Source organism: Aspergillus melleus, assembly GCF_016097325.1.
Source record: "Aspergillus melleus strain CBS 546.65 chromosome Unknown contig1, whole genome shotgun sequence".
Classification (NCBI taxonomy): Eukaryota; Fungi; Ascomycota; class Eurotiomycetes; order Eurotiales; family Aspergillaceae; genus Aspergillus; species Aspergillus melleus.
In genome coordinates, this window is record NW_025763370.1 from 279,942 (window position 1) to 303,379 (window position 23,438).

At 53.0% G+C, this 23,438-nt stretch overlaps 12 protein-coding genes across 12 annotated transcripts; 9 read left to right on the plus strand and 3 right to left on the minus strand.

Moving 5' to 3' along the window:
* Window positions 1–657: 657 nt before the first annotated feature.
* LDX57_000109 (uncharacterized protein) lies at window positions 658–1,554 on the plus strand (the record flags this gene model as incomplete). Its single annotated transcript, XM_046081755.1, has 1 exon — window positions 658–1,554. One exon carries the CDS (start codon window positions 658–660, stop codon window positions 1,552–1,554), a length of 897 nt encoding a protein of 298 aa, XP_045937711.1.
* Window positions 1,555–2,229: 675 nt separating this feature from the next.
* LDX57_000110 (formyltetrahydrofolate deformylase) lies at window positions 2,230–3,081 on the minus strand (the record flags this gene model as incomplete). Its single annotated transcript, XM_046081756.1, has 1 exon — window positions 2,230–3,081. One exon carries the CDS (start codon window positions 3,079–3,081, stop codon window positions 2,230–2,232), a length of 852 nt encoding a protein of 283 aa, XP_045937712.1.
* A 91-nt stretch (window positions 3,082–3,172) lies between these two features.
* On the plus strand, window positions 3,173–5,586 carry cbhB (putative 1,4-beta-D-glucan-cellobiohydrolyase; the record flags this gene model as incomplete). Its single annotated transcript, XM_046081757.1, has 1 exon — window positions 3,173–5,586. Exon 1 carries the CDS (start codon window positions 4,006–4,008, stop codon window positions 5,584–5,586), a length of 1,581 nt encoding a protein of 526 aa, XP_045937713.1. The 5' UTR covers window positions 3,173–4,005.
* Window positions 5,587–6,775: 1,189 nt separating this feature from the next.
* Window positions 6,776–8,194, plus strand: egl2 (putative endoglucanase; the record flags this gene model as incomplete). The annotated part of the gene is made up of 5 exons (XM_046081758.1): window positions 6,776–6,851; window positions 6,906–7,117; window positions 7,176–7,240; window positions 7,312–7,409; window positions 7,461–8,194. 5 exons carry the CDS (start codon window positions 6,776–6,778, stop codon window positions 8,192–8,194), a joined length of 1,185 nt encoding a protein of 394 aa, XP_045937714.1.
* Window positions 8,195–8,634: 440 nt separating this feature from the next.
* Window positions 8,635–9,309, plus strand: LDX57_000113 (uncharacterized protein; the record flags this gene model as incomplete). The annotated part of the gene is made up of 1 exon (XM_046081759.1): window positions 8,635–9,309. The coding sequence occupies one exon, from the start codon at window positions 8,635–8,637 to the stop codon at window positions 9,307–9,309; it is 675 nt and encodes a 224-aa protein (XP_045937715.1).
* Window positions 9,310–9,994: 685 nt separating this feature from the next.
* On the plus strand, window positions 9,995–10,534 carry LDX57_000114 (uncharacterized protein; the record flags this gene model as incomplete). The annotated part of the gene is made up of 1 exon (XM_046081760.1): window positions 9,995–10,534. The coding sequence occupies one exon, from the start codon at window positions 9,995–9,997 to the stop codon at window positions 10,532–10,534; it is 540 nt and encodes a 179-aa protein (XP_045937716.1).
* A 138-nt stretch (window positions 10,535–10,672) lies between these two features.
* On the plus strand, window positions 10,673–12,103 carry LDX57_000115 (uncharacterized protein; the record flags this gene model as incomplete). Its single annotated transcript, XM_046081761.1, has 1 exon — window positions 10,673–12,103. One exon carries the CDS (start codon window positions 10,673–10,675, stop codon window positions 12,101–12,103), a length of 1,431 nt encoding a protein of 476 aa, XP_045937717.1.
* Window positions 12,104–12,417: 314 nt separating this feature from the next.
* On the minus strand, window positions 12,418–14,746 carry LDX57_000116 (Zn(II)2Cys6 transcription factor; the record flags this gene model as incomplete). The annotated part of the gene is made up of 5 exons (XM_046081762.1): window positions 12,418–12,907; window positions 12,963–13,556; window positions 13,617–14,011; window positions 14,081–14,283; window positions 14,341–14,746. 5 exons carry the CDS (start codon window positions 14,744–14,746, stop codon window positions 12,418–12,420), a joined length of 2,088 nt encoding a protein of 695 aa, XP_045937718.1.
* A 1,997-nt stretch (window positions 14,747–16,743) lies between these two features.
* Window positions 16,744–18,932, minus strand: LDX57_000117 (putative nonsense-mediated mRNA decay protein Upf3). Its single transcript, XM_046081763.1, has 2 exons — window positions 18,507–18,932; window positions 16,744–18,447 (listed from the first exon to the last, which is right to left on the minus strand). Exons 1-2 carry the CDS (start codon window positions 18,755–18,757, stop codon window positions 16,956–16,958), a joined length of 1,743 nt encoding a protein of 580 aa, XP_045937719.1. The 5' UTR covers window positions 18,758–18,932; the 3' UTR covers window positions 16,744–16,955.
* Window positions 18,933–19,212: 280 nt separating this feature from the next.
* On the plus strand, window positions 19,213–20,546 carry sitA (TOR signaling pathway phosphatase SitA; the record flags this gene model as incomplete). The annotated part of the gene is made up of 4 exons (XM_046081764.1): window positions 19,213–19,366; window positions 19,426–19,819; window positions 19,873–20,204; window positions 20,257–20,546. The coding sequence occupies 4 exons, from the start codon at window positions 19,213–19,215 to the stop codon at window positions 20,544–20,546; spliced, it is 1,170 nt and encodes a 389-aa protein (XP_045937720.1).
* A 624-nt stretch (window positions 20,547–21,170) lies between these two features.
* LDX57_000119 (uncharacterized protein) lies at window positions 21,171–21,743 on the plus strand (the record flags this gene model as incomplete). The annotated part of the gene is made up of 1 exon (XM_046081765.1): window positions 21,171–21,743. One exon carries the CDS (start codon window positions 21,171–21,173, stop codon window positions 21,741–21,743), a length of 573 nt encoding a protein of 190 aa, XP_045937721.1.
* A 71-nt stretch (window positions 21,744–21,814) lies between these two features.
* LDX57_000120 (uncharacterized protein) lies at window positions 21,815–23,207 on the plus strand (the record flags this gene model as incomplete). Its single annotated transcript, XM_046081766.1, has 4 exons — window positions 21,815–22,654; window positions 22,706–22,880; window positions 22,929–23,045; window positions 23,095–23,207. 4 exons carry the CDS (start codon window positions 21,815–21,817, stop codon window positions 23,205–23,207), a joined length of 1,245 nt encoding a protein of 414 aa, XP_045937722.1.
* Between the last annotated feature and the right edge of the window lie 231 nt (window positions 23,208–23,438).

A 23,438-nucleotide genomic window follows, 5' to 3' on the forward strand; every position in this document is an offset into this window, starting at 1 on the left:
AGGATATTAATACACTTAGTACTAACGCGGTGTTCTTTTTTTGCTAATTTCCATATTGTTTCAATATCTCATACATTTTCTTCCATGCCACAACAGGGTGTTTCCCAGATTTCTTTGTCCTTCTATGGATGTTAGGCCTTTGTGGTGGTCGTGTGTTGAGCACACAATGGTCTTTGTGGCGTTGTCTGCTTTTCTATGGACTTACCGATGGGCTCTATTTGTGCATAGGAGACTTGCAATTACAGTTGACAGCATCCTCCAGATGGAATTGATGGTATTTGGTTTTAATAATCTCTATGTAAGCCTCATGTGTGCTTGGTTTAACTCTCTCGAGTTGTCTCTCGCAAATTATTGTCTTTGTAGAGATTTGCGTACTATATCACTTCAACTAGATGCCTGATGGGTTTACACTGTGTCCTCTACATACGATGTTGTTTTGGAACGTCCCATCCAGATGTGTTTGTCAAACATGGCACAAATCTGTCTAAAGATGATAATTCCCCGATGATCAAGACCCGTAAACCTTCTTTCTTGAAACGAGATTATCTTTGTTCCCAATCCCATATATATAGCTCTATGTGTCTCTATGCCTCCAGAACAGCATCACCCTCAACCCCTCTCCCTAGAAAGAACTCTCCAAACCGCTGACCCGACAAAATGAACGGCCTTGTCTTCAATCGCAGCCTCACCCCTAAAGCAGTGATCCCCATCATCTGCGAGGTCCTCGACAACAGCCTCATCCCCAGCGTTCTCGTCGGCGATGCGATGCTGGGGATCATGGGCGCGCCCATCTTCCCACGAAGTCTACAATTCGTCGTCCCAGACGAGCACCTTGACGCAGCGATCAAAGTGCTCGAATCAGCCGGTTTTCCACGATGCAACGACATCAACGGGTGTCGACGCTACTCGACGCATTTCCCGCTCGCCCCGGCACACTTCCATCTCTGGGACGACGAAGAGGCTGGCACGACCGACCCGGGGAAACTTTGCATCTTCCCTAAGTCCGAAATGCTGTGGTCCTTCCCTCCATTTCCGTTCTACGTGTCTGACACCGACGACCCGTATTTCATGACGATCACGGACGAAAGACTCCCTGATCAGCCGGACGAAGAGGACCTGTTCGGTCGATATCCCTCTGATACGTACCCGGTGAGGATTCCCGTGCCGATCAAGGCCTGCGAAGCGGGGATGTTACTCTACTGTCGGGATCAGGAGCTCAAGCTGAACAATGCAGCCTGGGAGGTCTGGCTGACCATGCTAGGCAAGTATGTGTCAATCACAGATTTGTATAAGATCGGTCGGACGATCGATAAGGACGGCAACGAGGAATGCCCGTACGCTGGGTACTGGAATGAAGTGAGGGGTTCTCAAAACCGGTACTGGCCGAAGTATTTGTGGAAGCTTCGTGTTAAGGTCTTGCGCCGTCTGGGGCTTCCTATTCTACCGGAGTTACAGTGGCGCGGACTTCCTGGGGAGGAGAAGGAGGAAGAGGAGGCCGATGCACCTCTCAGCCCCTTGAGGAAGTTTCATTCAATTAAGCGGTACGTTATGTGATGGTTTAGAGGCTCTTGTTTTATTCTGCTCTGGGGAGCTGGAGAGGTGAATGGTTTTGGTGTCATAGAAGGGTTTTCCTTTTGGGTTCGTGTTCGTATTCAATGTAGACAATATACTTAAGGTAAAGATATCTCATCAAGCTGAGATGTGAAGGCAGCTGTACAGTTGACTTGGCATGTTATAAGATAGGTCGGGCTTGTTTGCGCGATGCAAGGTTGCCCCATGCGTTCTAACAGTCATGACGAGGGGGTGCAACGTGAAGGACAATTCTAGAATCGTGCAGTTGATAAGAGGCATTGATTGAATTCCTAAGAATATTGAGACAAAGATTGCAGATTGGATGAGCTTATGGACTTTTTGTTCAAAAGGAGGTGTTGGCTATGGATGAGTATTTGTTTCCCTCTTCTTTTCATATTGCGCGAATGTGGTGGTCCTAATGATTAATGTTTGGTAGGGATATTACTGGAGGTATAATCACCTCGCAAATGGAGCGATTCGCTGCACGCAGCGTAATCAACGAAGAGGGCTTACCACCTCTTCCCAACACTCCGCCCAAATTCAACAGTAAGACTTTTGGTTCCCCAATCCCAGAATCAAGTCAGACAGACAATCTATATCGAAGAGAGTAGATATATATACATGTCGAGAATAAAAGAAAACGATCTAATCCAATCTCTAGTTGAACACAACCGTCTTGTGACCGTTCAGCACCACACGGCGCTCAGTGACATACTTAACGGCCGTGGCCAGCACGTTGCTCTCGACGTTAGAGCCAGCGTGAGTCAGCTCCTTGGGGCTCATGGCGTGGTTGACGCGCACAACGTTCTGCTCGATTATAGGGCCCTCGTCGAGGTCGCTGGTGACGAAGTGGGCCGTAGCGCCGATGATCTTGACGCCGCGGTCGTAGGCCTGGTGGTAAGGCTTGGCGCCCTTGAACGAGGGCAAGAAAGAGTGATGGATGTTGATGATGCGGCCGGACATAGCCTCGCAGAGCGTCGGCGAGAGGACCTGCATGTAACGTGCCAGAACCACCAAGTCAACGTTATGCGCGCGGATGAGCTCCAGGATCTGCGCCTCCTGCTGGGGCTTGGTGTCGGCGGTGACGGGGAGGTGGACGAAGGGGATGTTGTAGGTGGCGGCGAGAGTGGAGAAGTCGGGGTGGTTGGAGACGATGAGAGGGATCTCAATGGCCAGCTGGCCGGTAGATTGACGGAAGAGGAGGTCGTTGAGGCAGTGGCCGATCTTGGAGACCATGATCAGCACGCGGGGCTTCTGGGAGGCGGGCACGAGCTGGAAGTCCATGGACAAGGACTCGGCGGTGGAGGAGAAAGCGGCGCGCAGATCCTCGACGGTCTTTTCGGGGGTTTCGGCGGCGAAGTGGACGCGCATGAAGAAGCGCTTGGAGGAGGGGTCACCGAATTGCGATGAGTCAATGATGTTGAGGTTGTTCTCGACCAGGTAGGCGGTCACGGCGTGGACAATGCCCGGCCGGTCGGGGCAGGAGAGGGTGAGGATGAAGCTGGACATGGTGATTGCAGATGTTGAATCCAGATCTGGATGTTGAATTGAAGCGAATTGGCTGGTGGGGTATGATGGAAAGGAGAAAGAGAGAGAGGCGAAGAAGGCGAAGAATAATTTGGCGCAAAAAACCCCGCCGAATGCGGCCCGCTGACTAAGGCGGGGCTGATTGATTAGATTAGGGTATCTTATCTAGGGTTTCTGCACGGCCGTTTGTTCTGCCGCTCCGGGGGCATCTCGACTTGATGGCGATGCAATGCAGGCAGTTACTCGCATCCTAGCACAAGCAGACCCTGACCTCTGACATGAGCTTACCGATCCTGGACACGGAGGAAAGTCCCTGAGCCCTGGTGACACAGCAGGCCATCAGCCAACGCCATCGTCCGACTTCCCCTCATTGTTCTGTTGCCTAATCCGGGCATCCGGGGCGCCACAGCAATCTATTAGATTGGGCTTACGAGAATAGCCGAATTAGCAGGGGTTCGCCCCGGTTTACGATCGCGAGCATGCAGCTGCCAGGGACTGTACCCAAGCGAGGTCCCCACGGCATCACGTTGTCGGCATTGTCCATGCGCGTGGTTCTCCCCCACCTTTCGCCACGATGTCAGCAACTCTGCAGAAATATTACGTGCATTTAGCCGGTCAGCTGCCTATTGCGGTACGGCATGAAGAGCTGACAGATTTCTGACTTGATCTACTCGGTTCTGGCTCATGGTAGGCACTATCCTGCCAACACGGGGGTATGTCTCCGTGGTGAATTCGCAGAGCTATCGTGACGGCATGCGGACCGCGAAGCCGTCGACAGAGCTCCAGATGCAAAGGCCGTCAAGTATACGCGAAGAACAGTGCTGGATGAGCAGGTTATAAAAGCCCTCGTCTCTCGACGATGTCGTTTCTCCCATTCCTCAACCACGCTCAATCGTCATTCACACAATGGCATTCTCCTTCCAATTCTACAAGACCGCTCTCCTGCTGGGCTCTATTCTGGGGTCCGTCCAGGCCCAGAAGGTTGGCACCCAGCAGACAGAGACTCATCCGTCCCTAACCTGGCAGACCTGCACCAGCAGTGGCAGCTGCACCACCAACAACGGCAAGGTTGTCATCGACGCCAATTGGCGATGGGTGCACACCGTTGACGGCTACACCAACTGCTACACCGGCAACAAGTGGGACACGTCCATCTGCTCGACCAATGCCGAATGCGCCACGAAGTGCGCAGTTGACGGTGCCAACTACCAGCAGACATACGGCGTGACCACCAGCGGCGACTCGCTGCGTCTGAACTTCGTCACCCAGAGCCAGCAGAAGAACGTCGGCTCTCGTCTCTACCTCATGAAGGACGACAACACCTACGAGTCGCTCAAGCTCCTCAACCAGGAGATCACCTTCGACGTGGACGTCTCCGCGCTGCCCTGCGGTCTGAACGGCGCCGTCTACCTCGTCAACATGGACGCCGACGGTGGCAAGTCCAAATACCCTACCAACGAGGCCGGCGCCAAGTACGGAACCGGATACTGCGACTCGCAATGTCCCCGAGACCTCAAGTTCATCAACGGTCAAGCCAACGTGGAGGGTTGGGTCGGCTCGTCCAACGACCCCAACTCGGGCGTTGGTAACAAAGGCTCCTGCTGCGCGGAGATGGACCTCTGGGAGGCCAACAAGATCTCCACCGCATTCACCCCCCATCCCTGCGATAACCCTGGTCAGACCATCTGCACGGGCGATGCGTGCGGCGGCACATACAGCTCCCAGCGATACGCAGGTACCTGCGATCCGGACGGATGCGACTTCAACTCGTTCCGTCAGGGCAACAAGACCTTCTACGGGCCCGGTTTGACCGTTGACACCAACAGCAAGGTGACGGTTGTGACGCAGTTCGTGACCAACACGGGCACCGCATCCGGCACGCTCTCCGAGATCCGCCGGTTCTACGTACAGAACGGCAAGGTGATCCCGAACTCGCAGTCCACCTGGTCCGGGGTGACCGGCAACTCAATCACCAGCAGCTACTGCTCCGCTCAGAAGTCGCTCTTCAAGGATGAGGGTTCGTTCGAGCAGCACGGTGGCCTGGAAGGCATGAGCGCTGGATTGGCACAGGGCATGGTCCTCGTGCTGAGTCTGTGGGATGACCACCACTCGAACATGCTCTGGCTGGACAGCAACTACCCGACCGACGCGCCGTCGACGAACCCCGGCGTGGCCCGCGGTACCTGCGATATCTCGTCTGGAGACCCCACCGACGTCGAGGCCAACCACCCCGATGCCTACGTCGTCTACTCGAACATCAAGGTCGGTCCTCTGGGCTCGACCTTCAACAGCGGCTCCAACCCTGGCACCGGCACCACGACCACCACCTCGCGGGCCACCACCACGACTACCAGCAGCGGAGGCACCCAGACCGGCGTGGCTCAGCGCTATGAGCAGTGCGGTGGTGCCTCTTGGACTGGACCCACCAAGTGTGTGAGCCCGTATACATGCACGAAGGTGAACGACTGGTACTCTCAGTGTCTGTAGAGTAGAGGTGGCGACAGAGGAGGGGGAAGATGTTGGGAGGGCAACAGACCAGGGGAAGAAAGTCTAAGCAGAAGTGGCAAGAATGAACAGTTCGCTTGGCTTTGTTTAGTTTCCTAGGTAGTCAGTCAATCAATGGAATTTTCGCTTTTACTAGTCACTCACAAGTTTGTTCAGTTTCCCTCGGCCCATATGTCCCCGAAGAATGATTAATTGCCTGCAGGACTTGTAGTCGATATTAAACGACCCCGAGACTAGTCCTTAGTCTCTGACTCTCTAGTTCCTAAGCCTGAATTAGTCCTTCGGCTCTAATAAACCAGCAGTTCCCACTCGTCAGATGCAAACCCCAAGCTCGACTAAATTAGCTCAACCGCCTAATCATCCCCCATCCGCCTTCCCCAGACCCAATCGCTTCCTTCATTGGTGCATCCCTGCAGAATCAACTCCCTAGCGCCTCTAGCTTACCTCTAGTGCTGACCTCCGACCACCCCGACTAGCTGCGCATGGCCTGATGAACGGTGAACAGCGAACCCCTGCAGTAAGTCTAGAGCCTAGAATCCAGACTCCTCCCAGTCCGTAATATGGAGATGTCATATGTCCACTGAACGATTGGACGGATTATCCCCCGACTAACACCGCCACAGGTGCGCGCATTTTTGCCTGTCTTGGTATGGTAACTCTTTGCCGACACACACCCTGCATACGACAATCCCAGTCCGGCACTAGGTAGACGTTGATTCCGATTTCCCTTTTCTCCACGCGATCATCCAAGGCGCGGGGAAGGGTAAGAGACCAGCTCCTTTGCCGATCCGGAAACTCCCGGATCATCGCATTGTCTGTGCGTTGCGCGATACTGCCCTAGTACTAGGTAGGCGTAGTAATCGTGCCACGCATGCGGTCGTTGCTGTGTGTCTTGCACTGCCGTAACTTAGCTTAAATGAACTGAACTGCCGTGACGAATCCGTCTCCGTTCTCTTTTGGGTCGGGGTGAGCTGCTTGGATTTGGGGATTGCGGTCCGAGAGGCCGTTGTAGATATGGTTTCTGGAAGTGGTGAGCTTCGCCTATAGACTTCAGACTTGGGGTGTTGTAGAATTACTGTATATAAAGCTGCGTTTTCACCTCGTCGGAAAAGGATGTCATACTAGTACCTTGAGATCAATTAGTCTTCTGTCGGGCCACGCAGTCTTCACAATGAAGCTCATTTCTCTTCTCGCGCTCCTCCCTCTCGTCTCTGCGGCGCCGAATAAGCGCGCCTCTGGGTTCGTCTGTGAGTTCTTTCACGATCAGACAACATTTCAGGTCAGCTTCTAACACAGAGAAGGGTTCGGAACAAACGAAGCTGGTGCAGAGTTTGGCCAGAATAATATTCCCGGCGTTCTGGGAACCGACTACATCTGGCCGGATCTGTCGACCATCCGCACGCTGCACGATGCGGGCATGAACATTTTCCGCGTGGCTTTCATGATGGAAAGATTGATTCCGGGCCAGCTGACTGGGACTCCGGATGCAAAGTATCTGAGTGATTTGAAAGCCGTATGCCGTTCCCGCATCAGAGAAGTAAATTGAAGACCAACTGACAGGGTCCATGCAGACAGTCAAAGGAATCACAGACCTAGGTGGCTATGCGATTATCGACCCGCATAATTTCGGACGATAGTAAGCCTATCATTTTCTTTGAACCAGTAGACTGTTACTACCGACAATGCGAGGCTAACACTTCCATCCAGTTACGGCAACGTCATCTCCTCGACCTCTGACTTCGCTGCGTTCTGGACAACTGTGGCTAAGGAATTCGTCAACAACGACAAAGTCATCTTCGACACCAGTACGTCTTACCTTCCCTTCCAGTCTCTCATAGGGTGTACTGACCCAATAGATAACGAGTACCACACCATGGACCAAACTCACGTCCTTAACCTCAACCAAGCCGCCATCAACGCCATCCGCGGCACCGGCGCAACAAGCCAATACATAATGGTGGAAGGCAACTCCTGGTCCGGCGCATGGACCTGGGTCGACGTTAACGACAACCTGAAGGCGCTGACAGACCCCAACGACAAAATTATCTACGAGATGCACCAGTACCTCGACTCAGACGGATCGGGCACGTCCGATTCGTGCGTCAGCTCCACGATCGGACAGGAGCGAGTCGCAGCCGCCACGGCCTGGCTGAAAACTAACGGAAAGAAGGGGTTCCTCGGAGAATTCGCGGGCGGCGCGAACAGCGTCTGCCAAACCGCCGTGCAGGGTATGTTGAGCTATCTAAACCAGAACACGGACGTGTGGTTGGGCGCGGCGTGGTGGGCCGCTGGGCCATGGTGGGGTAACTATATATTCAACATGGAGCCGAGCAGTGGGACAGGATATACCAGTTATTTGAATCTGTTGAAGCCATACTTCGTGGGTGGTAGTGGGGGCCCGACGACATCGGCGACCAGAACCACGACTACCGCCACCACAACCAGAACAAGCACCGCGACGACTGCGACTTCGACGGCCGTGGCGCAGCGGTATGAGCAGTGTGGAGGGAACAATTGGACTGGGCCGACGGTTTGTGTGAGCCCGTATACCTGTCAGAAGGTGAATGAGTGGTACTCGCAGTGTTTGTAGGGGCGGGTGTAGATCTGGTATGCGATGATGTTGATAGCATTCATTATGGGAAACAAGACCCCCAACCAATGAAATTGGTGCAATAATTAGCATCGACTGAGCAAAGCATTGGGCTGTAATTCACCCACGTCATCAAACAGAATCTTGCATTCCAAAGCCACAGACACAGCCGGGGTAGCCTCGCCAGCCGTGCGCGCCCCTCACAGCCAGCCTATCGCAGCCTCCGCTGTACACTTTGCTTTTTCCTTGCTTCTGCTAAGCGCCTGGGGTCATTCAGGTGCAGCCTCAGCCTCGACTCCCTCAGCCTGCTGGCATGTTCTTCCCTACTCATCCAGTGTTAAGAGGGTCCCTTTCCGCTCGATTGTCAAGCACCGACAACTTGTGATATTCTCCAACGCCATATCGACTCACCGCAGCTAACATAAACCTCCGCCCGCAAGATGAGTGTCATCGGCAAAATCCAAGGGGCCCTAACCAGCCTATCGAACGAGAATGTGCTTGCATTAGCGAACCTAAATTTCGACTTCTCGCTATTTAAAATGGAACCGCCCCCCGAGTTCACGGGGCTCGGAAACGCATTATCCGCCCGTCGCAAGGAAGACGCAGAAGATGGCTTATATCATCGGATTGCCCGACGACTAGGCGCGCTTTTCGAGGAGGTCATTCCGTCGACACCCGAATTAATCCGCGCTTATGGGAAACGAGTGTCCGAGGTTTCAGAGGCCCCAGGGATCAATCCCAAGGGGTCAAAGGATGATGGGTTATTCGAGAACATGGTCGGTGCTGACGGCACGTCGATATGGGCGGCTGCAACATCTGGCTCTGGTGCCATCCCCATGCACTTGCTGGCCTGCATGCTTGCCCGAATGTGGAAGTCGGACGAGGCCACGTCAATCTGGGTTGAGATTGTCGAAAAGCGTAAACAGATCATCAAGGAAGGGTGCGAGTCATTGGAGCCCCGGCACTGGGCTTCTCTGCTGGCGTCGCAGCAAGAAATCTCACGGAAGGACCTGGCGCATTGGGACGCCAGTGCCCGAGCTTGGCTAGATCGAGCAGACGAAGCACGAGCCTATCAGCACTCAACTAATGCTCGTTGTCAAGAACCTGGACATTGACGTGAGTAGTGTGAGGGGTACATATGAGAACGTGATGGATGCGTGGACCCTGGCATTGACAACAGTCAACAGCCTAATCAAGGGAATGCCTCAGAGGGGCCACGATGGAGCTGTACTCCTGGGGCTCGCATCCTGACATCTCTATCCCGCTTTGAATGTCCTTAGTCTCGGTCGTGACCTGATCAGCCTAAAGACAACCTTGTGCCCGATGCGGGCATATTAACCCTTGGTCTCAACGCAGCCAACCCTGGCCCTGGGGAGGGTGTTCGCTGGTCACTCCCATTGGCACATCTTCGCTTCTATGGCGAGCCGGTCGAGCTGACAGCAATTATCAGCAAAAGCGCGGAGAGGCTGCACATGACTGATTTTCTTCAGGTCGTCCTTGGCTGTGCTTTGGCCGGCTGGGGGTATTCCACTCCACGAAGAGCTGATCCAATCATACAGATCCTGGCTGAAATGTGGGCATTCCTTGTCAGAGGAAAAGCCCTTATCTTGAAAGACATGAATTCATGTTTTGAGGGGATAGCTCATCTAGAGGATGAAGAGAAACTGGAAACACGTAAGGAGGTTGTGGATGCCCAGGAGATGGCGAAGCAAGATTTAGAACGAAGAATGAAAGTTCTCGACAGCGTCGAAATAGACAGACGTGAGCCAATGTCGGTCTATCTACAACGAAAGACACAAAATGTTCAAGGAGAAGATCAACGGCCTGAAAGAACAAATCGACCACGATCGCGCAGCTCTATTGCGCTTGGAAGAAATTCTAGATGAGCACAACCCGACTTGGCCGGTACTTCTGGCGCGAACTGCTTATGAATACACTTGCGCAGAGGGTCTCAAAAGAGATCAGTACGAAATGCTTCAGGCCCTGGGAACCAGACAATCTGAATTTCTTGGGCCGCCCTCGCAGGAGGCGCAGCCTGTGTTCGGCCTCACGGATAGCAGGGTCATCTCCCTGATATCCAACAATCTGGAGGAGCAGATTGAGCTTTTCCGGGACCTGAGCAAGATCCTTGCAATACCGAACCAACTCATAATCAAGTACGCCCTCGCAGACGAGTTTCCGGGATATCTCAGGACTGACTCCAGTACCTGCGGGTTGGCCACTGCTACTGTCTCAAACAAACGAGACTACAATGGAAACCTCCTAGGCAGGCCGTGTAGATGGATTGCTTTCGAGAAAAAAATTGATGCTGCTAGCCGACAGGGGCTAGAAGAGGCATGAATGAGCTGGCGAACGCAGCTGGGAGTCCGCGATGCTTTTGATCCATTCAGTCAGAGAATTTCTACCTCCCGTACCGAGTACGGCTCTGGATTCACTTGGCTAAAGGCACAACCATATTTGGCTCAAGAGCCTCCCTGGATGTCTGAATCCGATATTCTGTCTGACGATGCGGGGACGTTGTTTCATCCTCTCTGCGGGGATCCTGAATACGCTGCGCTATATTTTGCAGGAGAATATCCCGGAGCCCCTGGGAAAGACCTCGAGGCCGCGCGAGCAATGGGTCTATCCCTTGCCTTCAAGACCGACAGAGTAAGCATCGTACGACTCTTAGCACTTTTGAACCAGATTAGCCTCCCATATGATCACCCACACAGTCAGGCTATCAGGGGTGTTTGCGCTGCAACCAAAATATATCAAACTATACCCACTGCGAAGCTGTCCCTCCAGTCTTTATCACTGCCTCTCCATGGAGCAGCCTGGATCCCACGCCCTGGGCCTCAGAGTGACTTTCAAAATTCGCCAGGTTTGTATCACCCCTATCATGATGATGGAGTGAACTGGGAAAGCGAGGATATTACTGCAAGGGATCCTGATCCATACAGCCTGCCACTTTTTGAAACGGCAGATTCTCACAGCGAAGGACTCATTCTGAGTAATCTACATCTTCTGGATTTCTCCAGAGGACGATTGAAACAGAGACTGACACTCCCGAAAGAGGGCGAAGGATTTTGGACGCAGTGGAAGGCGCCGGAACTAGATCGCTCTCGCGCTTTTGCATGCATTGTATACTTCGAATCGGGGTCGCACAACCATGATCCTGCAGGCTACAAGAGTGTGATGGCAGTTTCTTGTGGCGATTCAATATATGCCGCTGCGTCGCTTTTCTCCGATCCATACACCGTGTCTGAGAACTTTCTAATCAAAAGACTCATCGGAAATATCGGGCATCCAGGGATTGTTTTGCTCGTTCCCCCAGCCTGTCCGATGGTCCGTCCGTCCAACATATGCGATCCCTTTTCAGTCAGACATGCCGCATTCGATGGTCGTTTGATGGACAAATTCCCGAAGACTCAATTGGAACTATCGTTTACCGGGTACACCGAGTCCATTCGCAGCGAGGACCGCGGGGCATGTGACACCACCGTGTGTGTTCTGGAGGCGCAAGTCCGAGTATACTACGGCGGGAGCTGGGCCGGCGACCTGGATGTCCTCGCAGCTTTGGATAGTCCTATGTTGGAGCGACCGTTTTGCCATTGTAAACAGACACCATCGCCTCGGTCCGCCGATCTTCCGAATCCCGTCGTGTCAGTCTCGGATGACGGGGACGCGCAAACGTGGAACGAGGATTCCACGGTCGAGCTTGCGAGTATTGACCGATGGGAAGAGCTACTTCAACCCCCGCCAACGCGCGTGGGGATCATCAGAGCACACGGGAACTGGCTGGCGAGGCTGGCGGCAGCGTCGTTGAGCGTGCAGAAAGGGTATCCCACGTTGGTTCTCCCTCGAAAGATCTGCTGGACCTGCATGGGCAATGCATCCTCATCTGAGCAGAGTTTTCTTATTGGTTAGACATGCAGTTTTAGGGGTCAACGAAGCAGTGGTGAGAAGACAGGAATCTCTTGACGAGAAACAGAAATAAAAGAAGAGACAAGAAACTAGGGAGGGAAGAAAAGGAAGGCGCGCTCGTTCGTCCTAGATAGGAAGGAGCCACCCGCGAGGCGGGTGTGTAACTTACATACACTTTGTTCGTAATATTCACGCGTCTAGCGAGGGCGATCCACCTCAGTGTCGTAAATAACATGTAATCTATTTACACTGTCCGGCTACTGAAGCCCTTCTGTACATCATCATTGAACATACGCATACAATCTAGTCATTCATCATCAAAGCGTCAAGCTTGCATCGTTCATCCTATCCGGCAGTTGAAACCCGGCCGCTGCGAAAGGGAAACTGTCCCATAGAGGTAAATCCATGCCATCCCAAGCAGGAAGTGTACTACTCAGCTCAGCCGGGTCCATAAGTGACCACATATCCAAGGCTCCGTTGGGTATTGTCATGTCAGAACTGCCACTCGCAGGGATCGGGGCGTTGTTTCCCGCGTCTGCCTGGTCTCTAGGTTGGTTAAGACTGAAGAGTTTGCTGACATAGGGGCTGTTGTTTTGTTGCGTTTGCTGCAGGAGTCGCCTTCTCTGTTCGATGGCATTTCTGAGAAAGGTAAGGATTTCGTAGTAATGCGCCGCTTGTGCGGATTGCTGGGAGAGGGTATGGAGAATTTCAATTGCGCCGTTGAACGCCTCGTCCAAAATCGAATCCGTGTGGTTTTGAGAAAACATCGAGAAACCTAGGACGAGCGCTGCGGCAAATACAAACGCCCTGGATACTCGGTGGTTATTTAGTGCTCACCATGATACTAACTTGGCAGACTCACTTCAAGATACACATGTTCCCCAGCAACAAACCCGATTGGTGGACTTCCATGCAGGTCTGGATCATATACAGAGCAGAATCTGTACAGGCACCAGCCAGCCTCGAGTGCGCAGGATCCTCCTGGAGTGCTTCCTGCATGGCAACTTCGGAAGGACGTTGCAGTCGGGCCAGCCGAACGCCTAGGGCAGATATCAAAAATGGTCTCGTGATTATGATGACGGCAAAATGGTAAGAGCATGCGATATGCAGACATCCTATGATACGCTCCTGGGCGGCAAATGGCTCGCTATCAATTGGCGGGGGTGTTCGCAAGGACTCCGGTAAGTTCTCGCTCCACCCTTTGAGCTTTCCCAGGAGAGACTCTGCCGTCTCTGCTGATGCTGCTTTGTCGCTATACAGCCGCACAATGATTTCATCCAGGATTTGTGACATGTGAAAAGAAGCCAATAGACTCGCCTCGATATAGTAGTCTTTTTTTCCCGCGTTCGATTGGTTGCCTGGACGATCCGAGCGTAGAATTGTGGTTGCGGGAGGCCGTCCGAGAATTGAGCTGACCAGAAGGTCCAAAATGCAAAGACTCATCCATACACGAGCTCTGTGTAAGAAAGAACGGCGTTAGCATTAAGTGAATGTTGTGAGGCTCTCCGTATCATACCTGCGACGTCTCTCACTCGCCGGGGTTGCATCGGACGAATCGTTCAGGTGAAGCCCAAGTGCCGCCGCGGCACGCGCAGCTATGCCGATGTACATAAACGCTGCATTCCGACGACAAGCACCAAGCATGTAGAACGACATTAAAAGAAACACCCGCACAAGCTCCAAGCTTGGGTTTTCTATCATATTGTCAAATGCACTGCGTTGACCGCGTGCGAAGAAAAAGCGCTCGGCCTGGATGGTTTCCGGGCTGCTCCTATACGACTGGGCACCTATGGCAGTCATGATGTCTCTTAAAGCCCGGTGGGCACTGGGGCTGTTGTTCGGGGATTGCAGTGGTTCACTGAGTATCTCCGACAGTTCTGCGTCGGAAAGGATGTGTATGAACCCGCTCGTCTTGACACGGATACGGTCAGTCACGTTTCACTGTCGCAGTTGTCCGAGGGTCGCATTCATACAACTTACCGCAATGTGATAATTCGCTATAAAGGCCGTTTGTTGATCAGAGTCCACATCTCCGATTGACACTGGGATATCCCGCGGTGTCTCTGTCTCAAGCATATCCTCACTCCTGACATTGTGTGAGAATTGCGACGGTCCGATGTATTGGGTGACAGTATCACGAAGTAGTTGTAGGAAGGATAGCGAGGCAGCCTTGCCAATGAAAACTAATTCAAGTCCTTAATCCAACGAAGTGTCTCCAATCATAAAACAGATGTCCATACCTCGTTCCCCTTGGAGATTTCGTAACATCCGCGGATGTGTCTTGTGCGGTGCTTCCGGGGAGCCAGGATCTACCACGGCATTCGGCGATTCATGAGGTGTAACATGGCGATCAGGACGAGATGTATCACTCGAACGATGTGAACCAGTGACAGGCAGAGACCTGGCACCGCTCGACTCCGAGACCGAGACCGTAGTGGAGCTCAATCCGCCCCGGTTGTCTCGCGACAGGCGAGGAGATGCATATCGGTCCTTTCGTTTGCACGGGGTGCAGGTATCGGCTCTGTCGTTTTTGATACACGCCACGCAGGGAAATGAGCCGCTACATCGCTTTTTAGTTACGCGGCAGGCGAGACAAACCTCGTATGCGCGCAGGCGGTTGGCGGGGGACACCTTAGGCCGAGGCATCTCGTCCGGCGCGGACCCGCCAAGATCTTCCCGGCTCAAGAATGGTACGACTGACAGGACGGGTGATGATTGGTAGGATGCATGAGCATTCTGGGGAAGCAGGGAAGCAAGGAGGCGGCTAGTTGGCATCACATCATTCTGTCTTCTCGAAGTGCAGATGCGGAGAGGTCGATCGCTGCGTCGATCGCTTGCTGATTGGCTCCTGCTTGTTTGGTTGTCCTCGGGCCTCGTGACTTGTTGGTGCCTGAGGCGTCAAGTTGTGTGGCCTCTTGGTTGCATTGGGCAACCATTCTTTTCTACTCGCTCTTTTGATGTAACTTGGTGTCCTTTGTTTACTTGAATGTATTTGGAGCAGAGGCTCTCGTCTGTTGTTACGGCGTGCTGTTGCGAATGGACTGGTGCACAGTTCGGGAGCATGAAAGATATATTTTGCCATACCTGCAGTAGTTCAATATAAACATCAATACCGCATTTATCATGCACCTGGGTCACAGTGGCCAACACACCGATCATGGTCTATTGGACGTTTCAGAGATTCCATAGTGTCATTAGACATCATATCTTCGATTCATGATTCCAAGAACCCAGTTTCCACGTCGATAGAGTGTCATTGAAAACGCGTATGGAGAGCACTTGGGCGTATAAGAATAACAACATTCTTGCTTTATGAGTTCACTATACACTACATTCAGAATACACTTTTGCTCTTCTAGCCTAGTGTGTAATATTCCCTCGATGGAATTTTTTTGCTCTGGTTCGAAACTGGCTCAGTCTATACTATGAAAAAACCCCCAGGCTTCCTTTTTTGTTGTTTGTCCCTTTGACCCAGCAAAAACCACCAAGCCCAGTAGAATCTGCGTGCCTAGATACGTAGCAAAGTCGCTGAATAGTCATACCAATTCCTGGTCGTAGGTCATTGATTACTCTTATAATCTTATTTCCTGCTCAAGACAGATAGCCGGGGATATGCCCCTGAACGGTGCTAGCAACGATGCTCGAACGACACTACAAACTACGCCAGGGTCCCCCGAGTAAACAGATAAAAATCTTAATTAATTCTATACAAGATTGGTCACTTGCATTGCTTGCTGGCCTGCTGAACGACAGTAACCTCCATAGTATACTGAGTACAGTCGGCAAGCCGAGATAATCGGGCCGAGCTGGCTGCGCAATTCCTGCCTCAGGCTGTCTACAACTGCAAGAACAAAAAATGTCAAGTGCAGACCGCTGTGTTCGGAACTCGGCATCTTCAAATCCCACCAGTAAGCAAGCGATTGAATAACAGAAACTGCCCGGTGAAGGAACTGGGAGCGGAAGCCTCGGCCAGACCAGTCCTGGACCACGGGCGGCCCAGCCTCCTTCAACCGGTGGACCCGCCAAGCGAACAAACCAGGCAAACACAGGCGAGCTCGCTTGTGGCTAGCGCGGCGGCCACCCACGACGGCGTAGGTATAAATATCCCCGAATCCCCCTTCCTTCTGAAAATCAAGCGACTCTACGTTAGTTCTCCCCCTCCCTACCTTGGGAATCATCCTCCCGATTCTCCAACAACAAGGAATGATCTGGCTAACCTTCCTCTCTCCAACAGTTCAAAGAATCACTTTAGAGTAGACGTCTCATACTGAGCTCTTCTAAAGAGCCACAGAATCTCCACCCTTGCTGATGACTGCTAAGTCCTCGATGCCCTAAAGTGAAGCCGTTTTACTCCCGCCTCGACTGCGCACTTCTCGCTCTGTTACGATCCATCGCAAGATGGACTTGTTTCGGGTCTGGGTGTGTTGGTCCAGGGAGTGGTGATGATCTTGACCTTTTCTGGATGTCGGACTTCGGTCGGTCGGATTTGGTGGGTGTCGAGGAGGTCTGAAAGGTGTCTTCCCTCTTTTTCACTTTTATGTTGGTGATATGAACGGAATTGGAGTTTGCTATACCTTTTCTTGATACCCTCTTTTTTTTTTCTCGCACATTTGAATACAAAATATTTTCCACTTGAAATCATCTACATTGTAGCTTGTAGTTCAATTGTCATACTGTATGACTATCAATCATTTTTCTCATGTAGAAGTTCCTGGTCGGCGATCCTGCACTTTGACCAAACCTGTTTTAGTACATTATGCTTTGCGACTGAATGTTTTGGCTGCCTTCGTCTCCTGCCATGTCGGGTATCTTGATGATATCTATTCGTGTCTGGTACATTGCATTCATTATCTCATCACTTCCCCTCTGTACTTGCCTTGCCATCTGCTGCACCGGCATTCCCAGTCCCTCCACCTCCACCTTTCGAACCGCCCTTGTTCTTGCCTCGACCACCTCGAGATCCGCGAGACGATCCGGTGTTCCCTTCTGCCTTGCCACCACCACTGCCGCGACTGTTGTTGTTGCTGCTGCTACCACCGCCTCCGTTGGCCGCAGGTTGTGTCTCGGAGCGATTCTTTCCACGGCCCTTCTCACCTCCGGGGTTAGCCTTGCGTTCCAGCACGACGACCTGGCTCTGCGCCACGGTGACGGGGCTGGCCGCGATAGCTTTCTGGAGTCCATCGGGCTCGGCAAAGTCAATGTACCCGAAGCCCTTCTTCTTGTCAATCTCAACCTTCACGATCTTGCCGAACGGGGAGAACGCGGTATCGAGTAGCGCTTCGGTGACGCCCTGCGATGGGTTTGCATGTTTCAGGAACGCCTGAGTGGCGGTCACAGTCGTAGGCGGGGCAGCCTGCTTTCCTTTCGTAGACCTTGACGACTTGCCCTGGGATGGCGCGGCGGTGGGAGGCTTTGTTTCGGGTTGGTTCTGGGAGGAGGACGGTTCGGTTGCTTGTGCAGCTTGACCTCTGCCTTTTGCACTCTGGGACGATGATCCCTTGGGTGGCTTCGTAGACGTATCCTTCTTGCCAGTTTCTGAGATCTGCTCTGCCTTGGGCGTATCTGACTCGGCGGCCGCCGCAGCAGCAGCGGCAGCAGCCTTCCCTCCTCTGCGACGCCCACCCGACGGAGCCAGACCTAGATCACGCTGCAGGATCTTGGCCGCCGCAGCGACACTGCCACGTTCTCTCTTGCGCTCGGAGGTAGTAGCCGACTGGCTGGAGTCCCTAGGAGAGTTCTGCGCCCCGGACGACTTCCCACTTTGCTTGGTGACACTGGCGGCCTGTTTGGTAGCAGCCTTGACTGCCTCCTTGGTTGCCTTATCGGACTTGGGTCTCTTCTCGCCTTTCTCAGCCGAACCCGACTGAGAAGTCTCCTTGTCCGGTCGCTGCAGGAGTTTCTTCGCCTGCACCTTCTCTGGCTTTCCGTCCTTGTCCGACTTGGAGTGTTTCGACGATTTGTTGGAAGCGTCTTTTGCCTTGTTGGCCTTCTTTTCTCTGATGTACTGCACCAGGGGCGTTATGATGGGCGCATCCTTCTTTTCCTCCCCCTCGTTGGTCTCGGCGGGAGCGGGCCTCACGATGGGCTGGGTGAGACTCTCGAGGAAGGCGATGAACTCGGGATCTTGGTCGATCGTTCCTTGACGGGCGTCCTTGCGGACTCGGTTGCCGGGGATCTTCGCGTACGGGGCGTATTCGACGGAGGGAGGTCCAATGAGGACAGGATCGTTGGAGGTACTGCGAGCGTCGACAAAAGAAGTCTGTCGGACCTTGTTGGAGAGAGGGATGATGTGATCGCTCGAGTTCAGGTGAATGTAGGCGCGTGACGGTCGAGAGGGTTTAGCAGGGCTGATGTCGAGTTAGATAATGGCCGACCGGGACGTTCATCGAACAATGTCACTACTCACTCTTTAGAAACCTTGCCGGCCTTATACTGGAACCAATCCACCTTGCCAGCGCCGGGTTTCCATTCAGGCCCAACCGCGGATTCGAATTCGGCCTGAGTCAAGCCGGGAGGTAGTCGTCTGACGAGCAATTTGAGTCGAGGGGCGGCCGGTTTTGGAGGTTTCTTGGGAGCAGCAGGACCGTTCTTCTGCGTGGCTGCTGCAGGAATCTGAAGGACACCTCCTGTTGACTTGCCCGCAGGTGTTTGCGCCATGGTGGGTTGATCGTACGGAAAGAGGATGTGTTGGGCGAACTCGAGTCTGGGTTATGCGATTGAAAGAACGACGGAAAATGATTAGACGCTCAAAGGGAGCAGAATTGAAGACATATGACCCAGTCGATAACCACAGTAGATTCGGTTAATTCAACCGTAGAGTCATGAAAGTGAGCAGGTAGAAGAAAGACGGCGAAGAGATGAAGCCGCGGAATGAGGGACTACGGCAGGGCAGGGCGGCCACACACGCCACCGGCGCATCGCCAACAAATGCTCTGCGGGGAAGGTCGCTGTAATCCTCCTCCAGATACCCCCGTCCTGTGAACTGCACTGCTCGATATCCCTCCTTTTCACTCCCCCCTGCCTGTTTTATTATTTGATTCTAGTCACTATTATTTCAAATTTCACCCCTCACCCATTGTTCAATCTATTGACCCCGTCGGGCTTGTGTGAAGATGGTAGATAGCAAGGTCCCTCAACCAGGGCCGGCCAAGTTGAAGCGCAATGCCGGCCCCGACGAATGGCTCGAGGCCGCGAAAGACTGCAAATACCTGTCGGAGCCCCATATGAAACAGCTGTGTGAGATGGTGAAGGAGTTCATGATGGAAGGTAAGCTCTTGTGGATGGAACCCGACTGACCACCCGGCTGACACTGCGGACTACACCAGAATCGAACATTCAGCCCGTCTCCACGCCTGTCACCGTCTGCGGAGATATCCACGGCCAATTCTACGACCTCTTAGAACTCTTCCGAGTCTCGGGTGGCATGCCCGACCAATCGGACGTCGAGCCCCCGAAGACATCGCCATCCGTTATCACCTCCGACGACCTCGAGCCGCCGTCGACTATCTCGGACCCCAAGTTGCGGAAGAAACTAAGGAAGTCGGGGGGTGCTTCGGAGGATGCGGCTGATGATTCATCCAACGCGAGTCGCGAGCGATCCTCGAGCGCCGGATCGTCGGACATCTCAGTCAACCGGAATTTCGTCTTCCTGGGTGACTACGTCGATCGAGGATATTTCAGCTTGGAGACTTTGACTTTGTTGTTATGCTTGAAGGCGAAGTTGGTGTGCCGTTTCCCAATACGATCGACCCGAGATCTGACAGCGAAATTAGGTTCCCCGATCGAGTAACGCTGGTGCGCGGAAACCACGAATCTCGCCAAATCACCCAGGTGTATGGATTTTACGAGGAGTGTTTTCAAAAGTACGGCAATGCATCTGTGTGGAAGGCTTGTTGCCAGGTGTTCGACTTTATGACTCTCGGCGCTATCATTGATGGCAGGGTGCTATGTGTGCACGGCGGACTGAGTCCGGAGATCCGAACGCTGGACCAAGTGCGAGTGGTCGCGAGGGCCCAGGAGATTCCCCACGAAGGTGCATTCTGTGACCTGGTTTGGTCCGACCCCGACGACGTGGAAACGTGGGCTGTCAGCCCCAGAGGAGCTGGTAAGACATGTATTCCTTAGGTGCCGAGATACCGCTACTGACAGGGGTCTAGGATGGCTGTTCGGAGACAAGGTGGCCGATGAGTTTTGCCACGTCAACGATTTAACACTGATCGCACGAGCCCATCAGCTGGTGAACGAGGGATACAAGTACCATTTCGCAAACCAGAACGTGGTCACCGTGTGGAGCGCGCCAAACTACTGCTACCGATGCGGCAACCTGGCGTCCGTATGCGAGATCGGGGAAGACCTACGACCGACCTTCAAACTCTTCAGCGCGGTCAGCGACGACCAACGACACGTTCCGACGTCGCGGCCGGGCCGCAGCGAGTACTTCTTGTAAAAAAGGGACAATATGTTTCATTGCATGGTTGTCTTCTCACTCGGCGCGTTCGTGGCCAGACTGTAACTCACGAGAGGGATGATATGCACCGGCGCTGGCGTTCGGAGTAAATATGGATATGGGCGATGCTCTTCGGTTGGGGGGTGATGACCATTCTATATAACGATTTTAGAGTCCAATAATGATTTCGTTGATGCCATAACTATTCCCTTGTGCGGATTCCTAGACAGCCACCTACTTAATTTTTAAGATTGGAAATAGTCAAACCCACTCCGGACAAAGTGTTAAGCGCTTTTCCACTGCAGAATCCCTTCCTCGTGGGAATCTTCCTAGATCCCAATTCCTAAGGCGACGAGATCCCGTTGACGGAACGCCCGGAGTAAATCCCGGATGGAAGTGTAGCCGCGCAGACCAACCGACCCCGGAATCGATTCCGGGGTACTTCGGGATTCACTCCGGAGCCCTCATAAGAACGAAGTACAAGCCCAGTCCTAATCCAGCACTCAACATCCAATCTTCACTTCCCTCTCCTCACTTACTTACTCCCTTCCTTCAACATATTTCACTCAATCTCCACGACAAAATAACCAACAAAACAAAACAAGGGAGGAGAAACGAGAAGATATGCCCATCCAAACCCCCGTCCTAATAGCCGGTTCCGGCTCCGCAGGCCTCTGCGCCGCAACCTGGCTCGCAAAAGCCGGAATCCCCTGCACGATCCTGGAGCGACGACCAGGACCCATGAAAATGGGCCAAGCAGACGGAGTGCAGTGTCGGACGGTGGAGATCTTCGAGAGTTTCGGAATTGGCGAGGACTTGCTCCGCGAGGCGTATCATGTATTGGAGGTGGTGTTTTGGGCGGAGCAACAATCTACCCCTGGTACATCTGCAGACAAAGGGAAGATCTACCGGACAGGGCGAACGGCAGATACGCAGCCTGGGTTGTCGCATCAGCCACATGTCATTCTGAACCAGGCGCGGATTAACGGGCTGTTGCTCGAGGCGATGGAGCGGTTCAATGGGCAGCGGGTGGAGTATGGGTGGGAGGTGTTGGGTGTGGATGTCACGCAGGAAGGAGAGTATCCGGTGAAGGTGACCGCGAGGAAAGAAGGAGGCGAGACGGAGGTGTTTGAGGCGAATTATGTTCTTGTATGTGTTTCCTTCTCTGGTCATACATATCTGGGTACAGGAGACTGACACGAGGATGTTGTCCTGTCCAGGCATGCGACGGCGCACACAGCACCGTCCGAAAAGCACTCGGATACAACATGATCGGCGACAGCAGCGACGCCGTCTGGGGTGTGATGGACATGGTCCCGCGAACCGACTACCCCGACATCCGCAAGAAATCCAGCATTCGGTCACGAGCGGGAAACCTGCTCATTATCCCTCGCGAAGGCGACAGTGACAATCTGACTCGGTTCTATATCGAGCTTCCCGCCGGGACGAGGGCAAGGGACGTGAAACTGGAAGATCTTCAGACCGCGGCACGCAACATTCTGAGCCAGTATAGCATCGAGTTCACCGAGACGGTGTGGTGGTCTGCGTACGCGATTGGGCAGCGGCATGCGGATCAGTTCCATAAGGATCATCGCGTGTTTTTGGCTGGTGATGCGTGCCATACGCATTCGCCAAAGGCAGGACAGGGGATGAATGTGAGTCTCCAGGACGGGTATAACATGGGGTGGAAACTGGCTGCCGTGTTGAAGGGACTGGCACCGGCGTCGCTGCTGGAGACGTATGTGCTGGAGAGACAGAAGGTGGCGATCGATTTGATTAATTTCGATCGGTACTTCTCCAAGCTGTTTTCATCCGGGGGAGATATCTCGCCGACCGAGTTTCAGGAAGGGTTTGTGAAATCGGGCAAGTATACGGCCGGGTTGACGGCCAGGTATGAGAAGTCGATGATCACATCGGATATGGATGAGTCGGAGAACTTGGCTATAAACATCGTGGTGGGAATGAGGCTTCCCAGTGCGCAAGTGGTGCGGTTCTGTGACTCCAAGCCTGTGCAGTTGATGACAGCTTTGAAGTCGGATGGCCGGTGGCGAGTGATGGCGTTTGTGGGAGATCTGAGCTTGCCTGAGAACAGGACTCGACTGAGCAAGGTAAGATGTGTTTCCGACGGTTGAACTTTATAAGGACTGACAATGAACCAGCTCGGAAACTATTTTGCTTCAACCAGCAGCCCTATCCATCGCTTCCGCCCTACCAACTCAGACGTGGACAGCCTGATAGAACCGATATTCGTGGCCCATGGAAAGCGCCATAACATTGAGTTGGGAGAAACCCCTGCGTGCTTTTATCCCATCACCGGGAAGAACCAAATCAAAGGTAAGTCCGAGCGTCCTGCATCGGGAACTATCTCACTAAGGTATCTAGACTTGCACAAGATATACTTTGACGACGAAAGCTATAACAAAGGCCACGGGCAAGCCTACGAATTCCTGGGTATTGGTCCTAAAAGGGGGGCCATCGTCATTGTACGACCAGATCAGTGTAAGTAATATCTAGTCAAGGATTGGAGATGTCTACTGACAAAGTCTAGATGTGTCTGCTGTTATCAGCCTAGACGAGCCTGAGAAGGTTGGGGATTTCTTCGATGGATTCCTGCTCCCTAGGGAGGAGCAGGATAATATCGCATCGGAGAGTAAGTTATAGTATTATCTTCTAAGGTCAACAATGATAGAGTATTAGAATAATTGGATAACGTCCGTCTGATACAAGTGCCTCCTAACCTCAGACTAAGAAAAGCTTCAATTTGGCCCCCACCGACTAAGCCTTAGTGACAAGTGCAATTGGCAGCCATTTGCGGATTTACACCGCAAAGACATTTTCTTCTTCACCTTTACTTGCCCCGCATTATCAATATTCAAGTTAGAATCAACAATC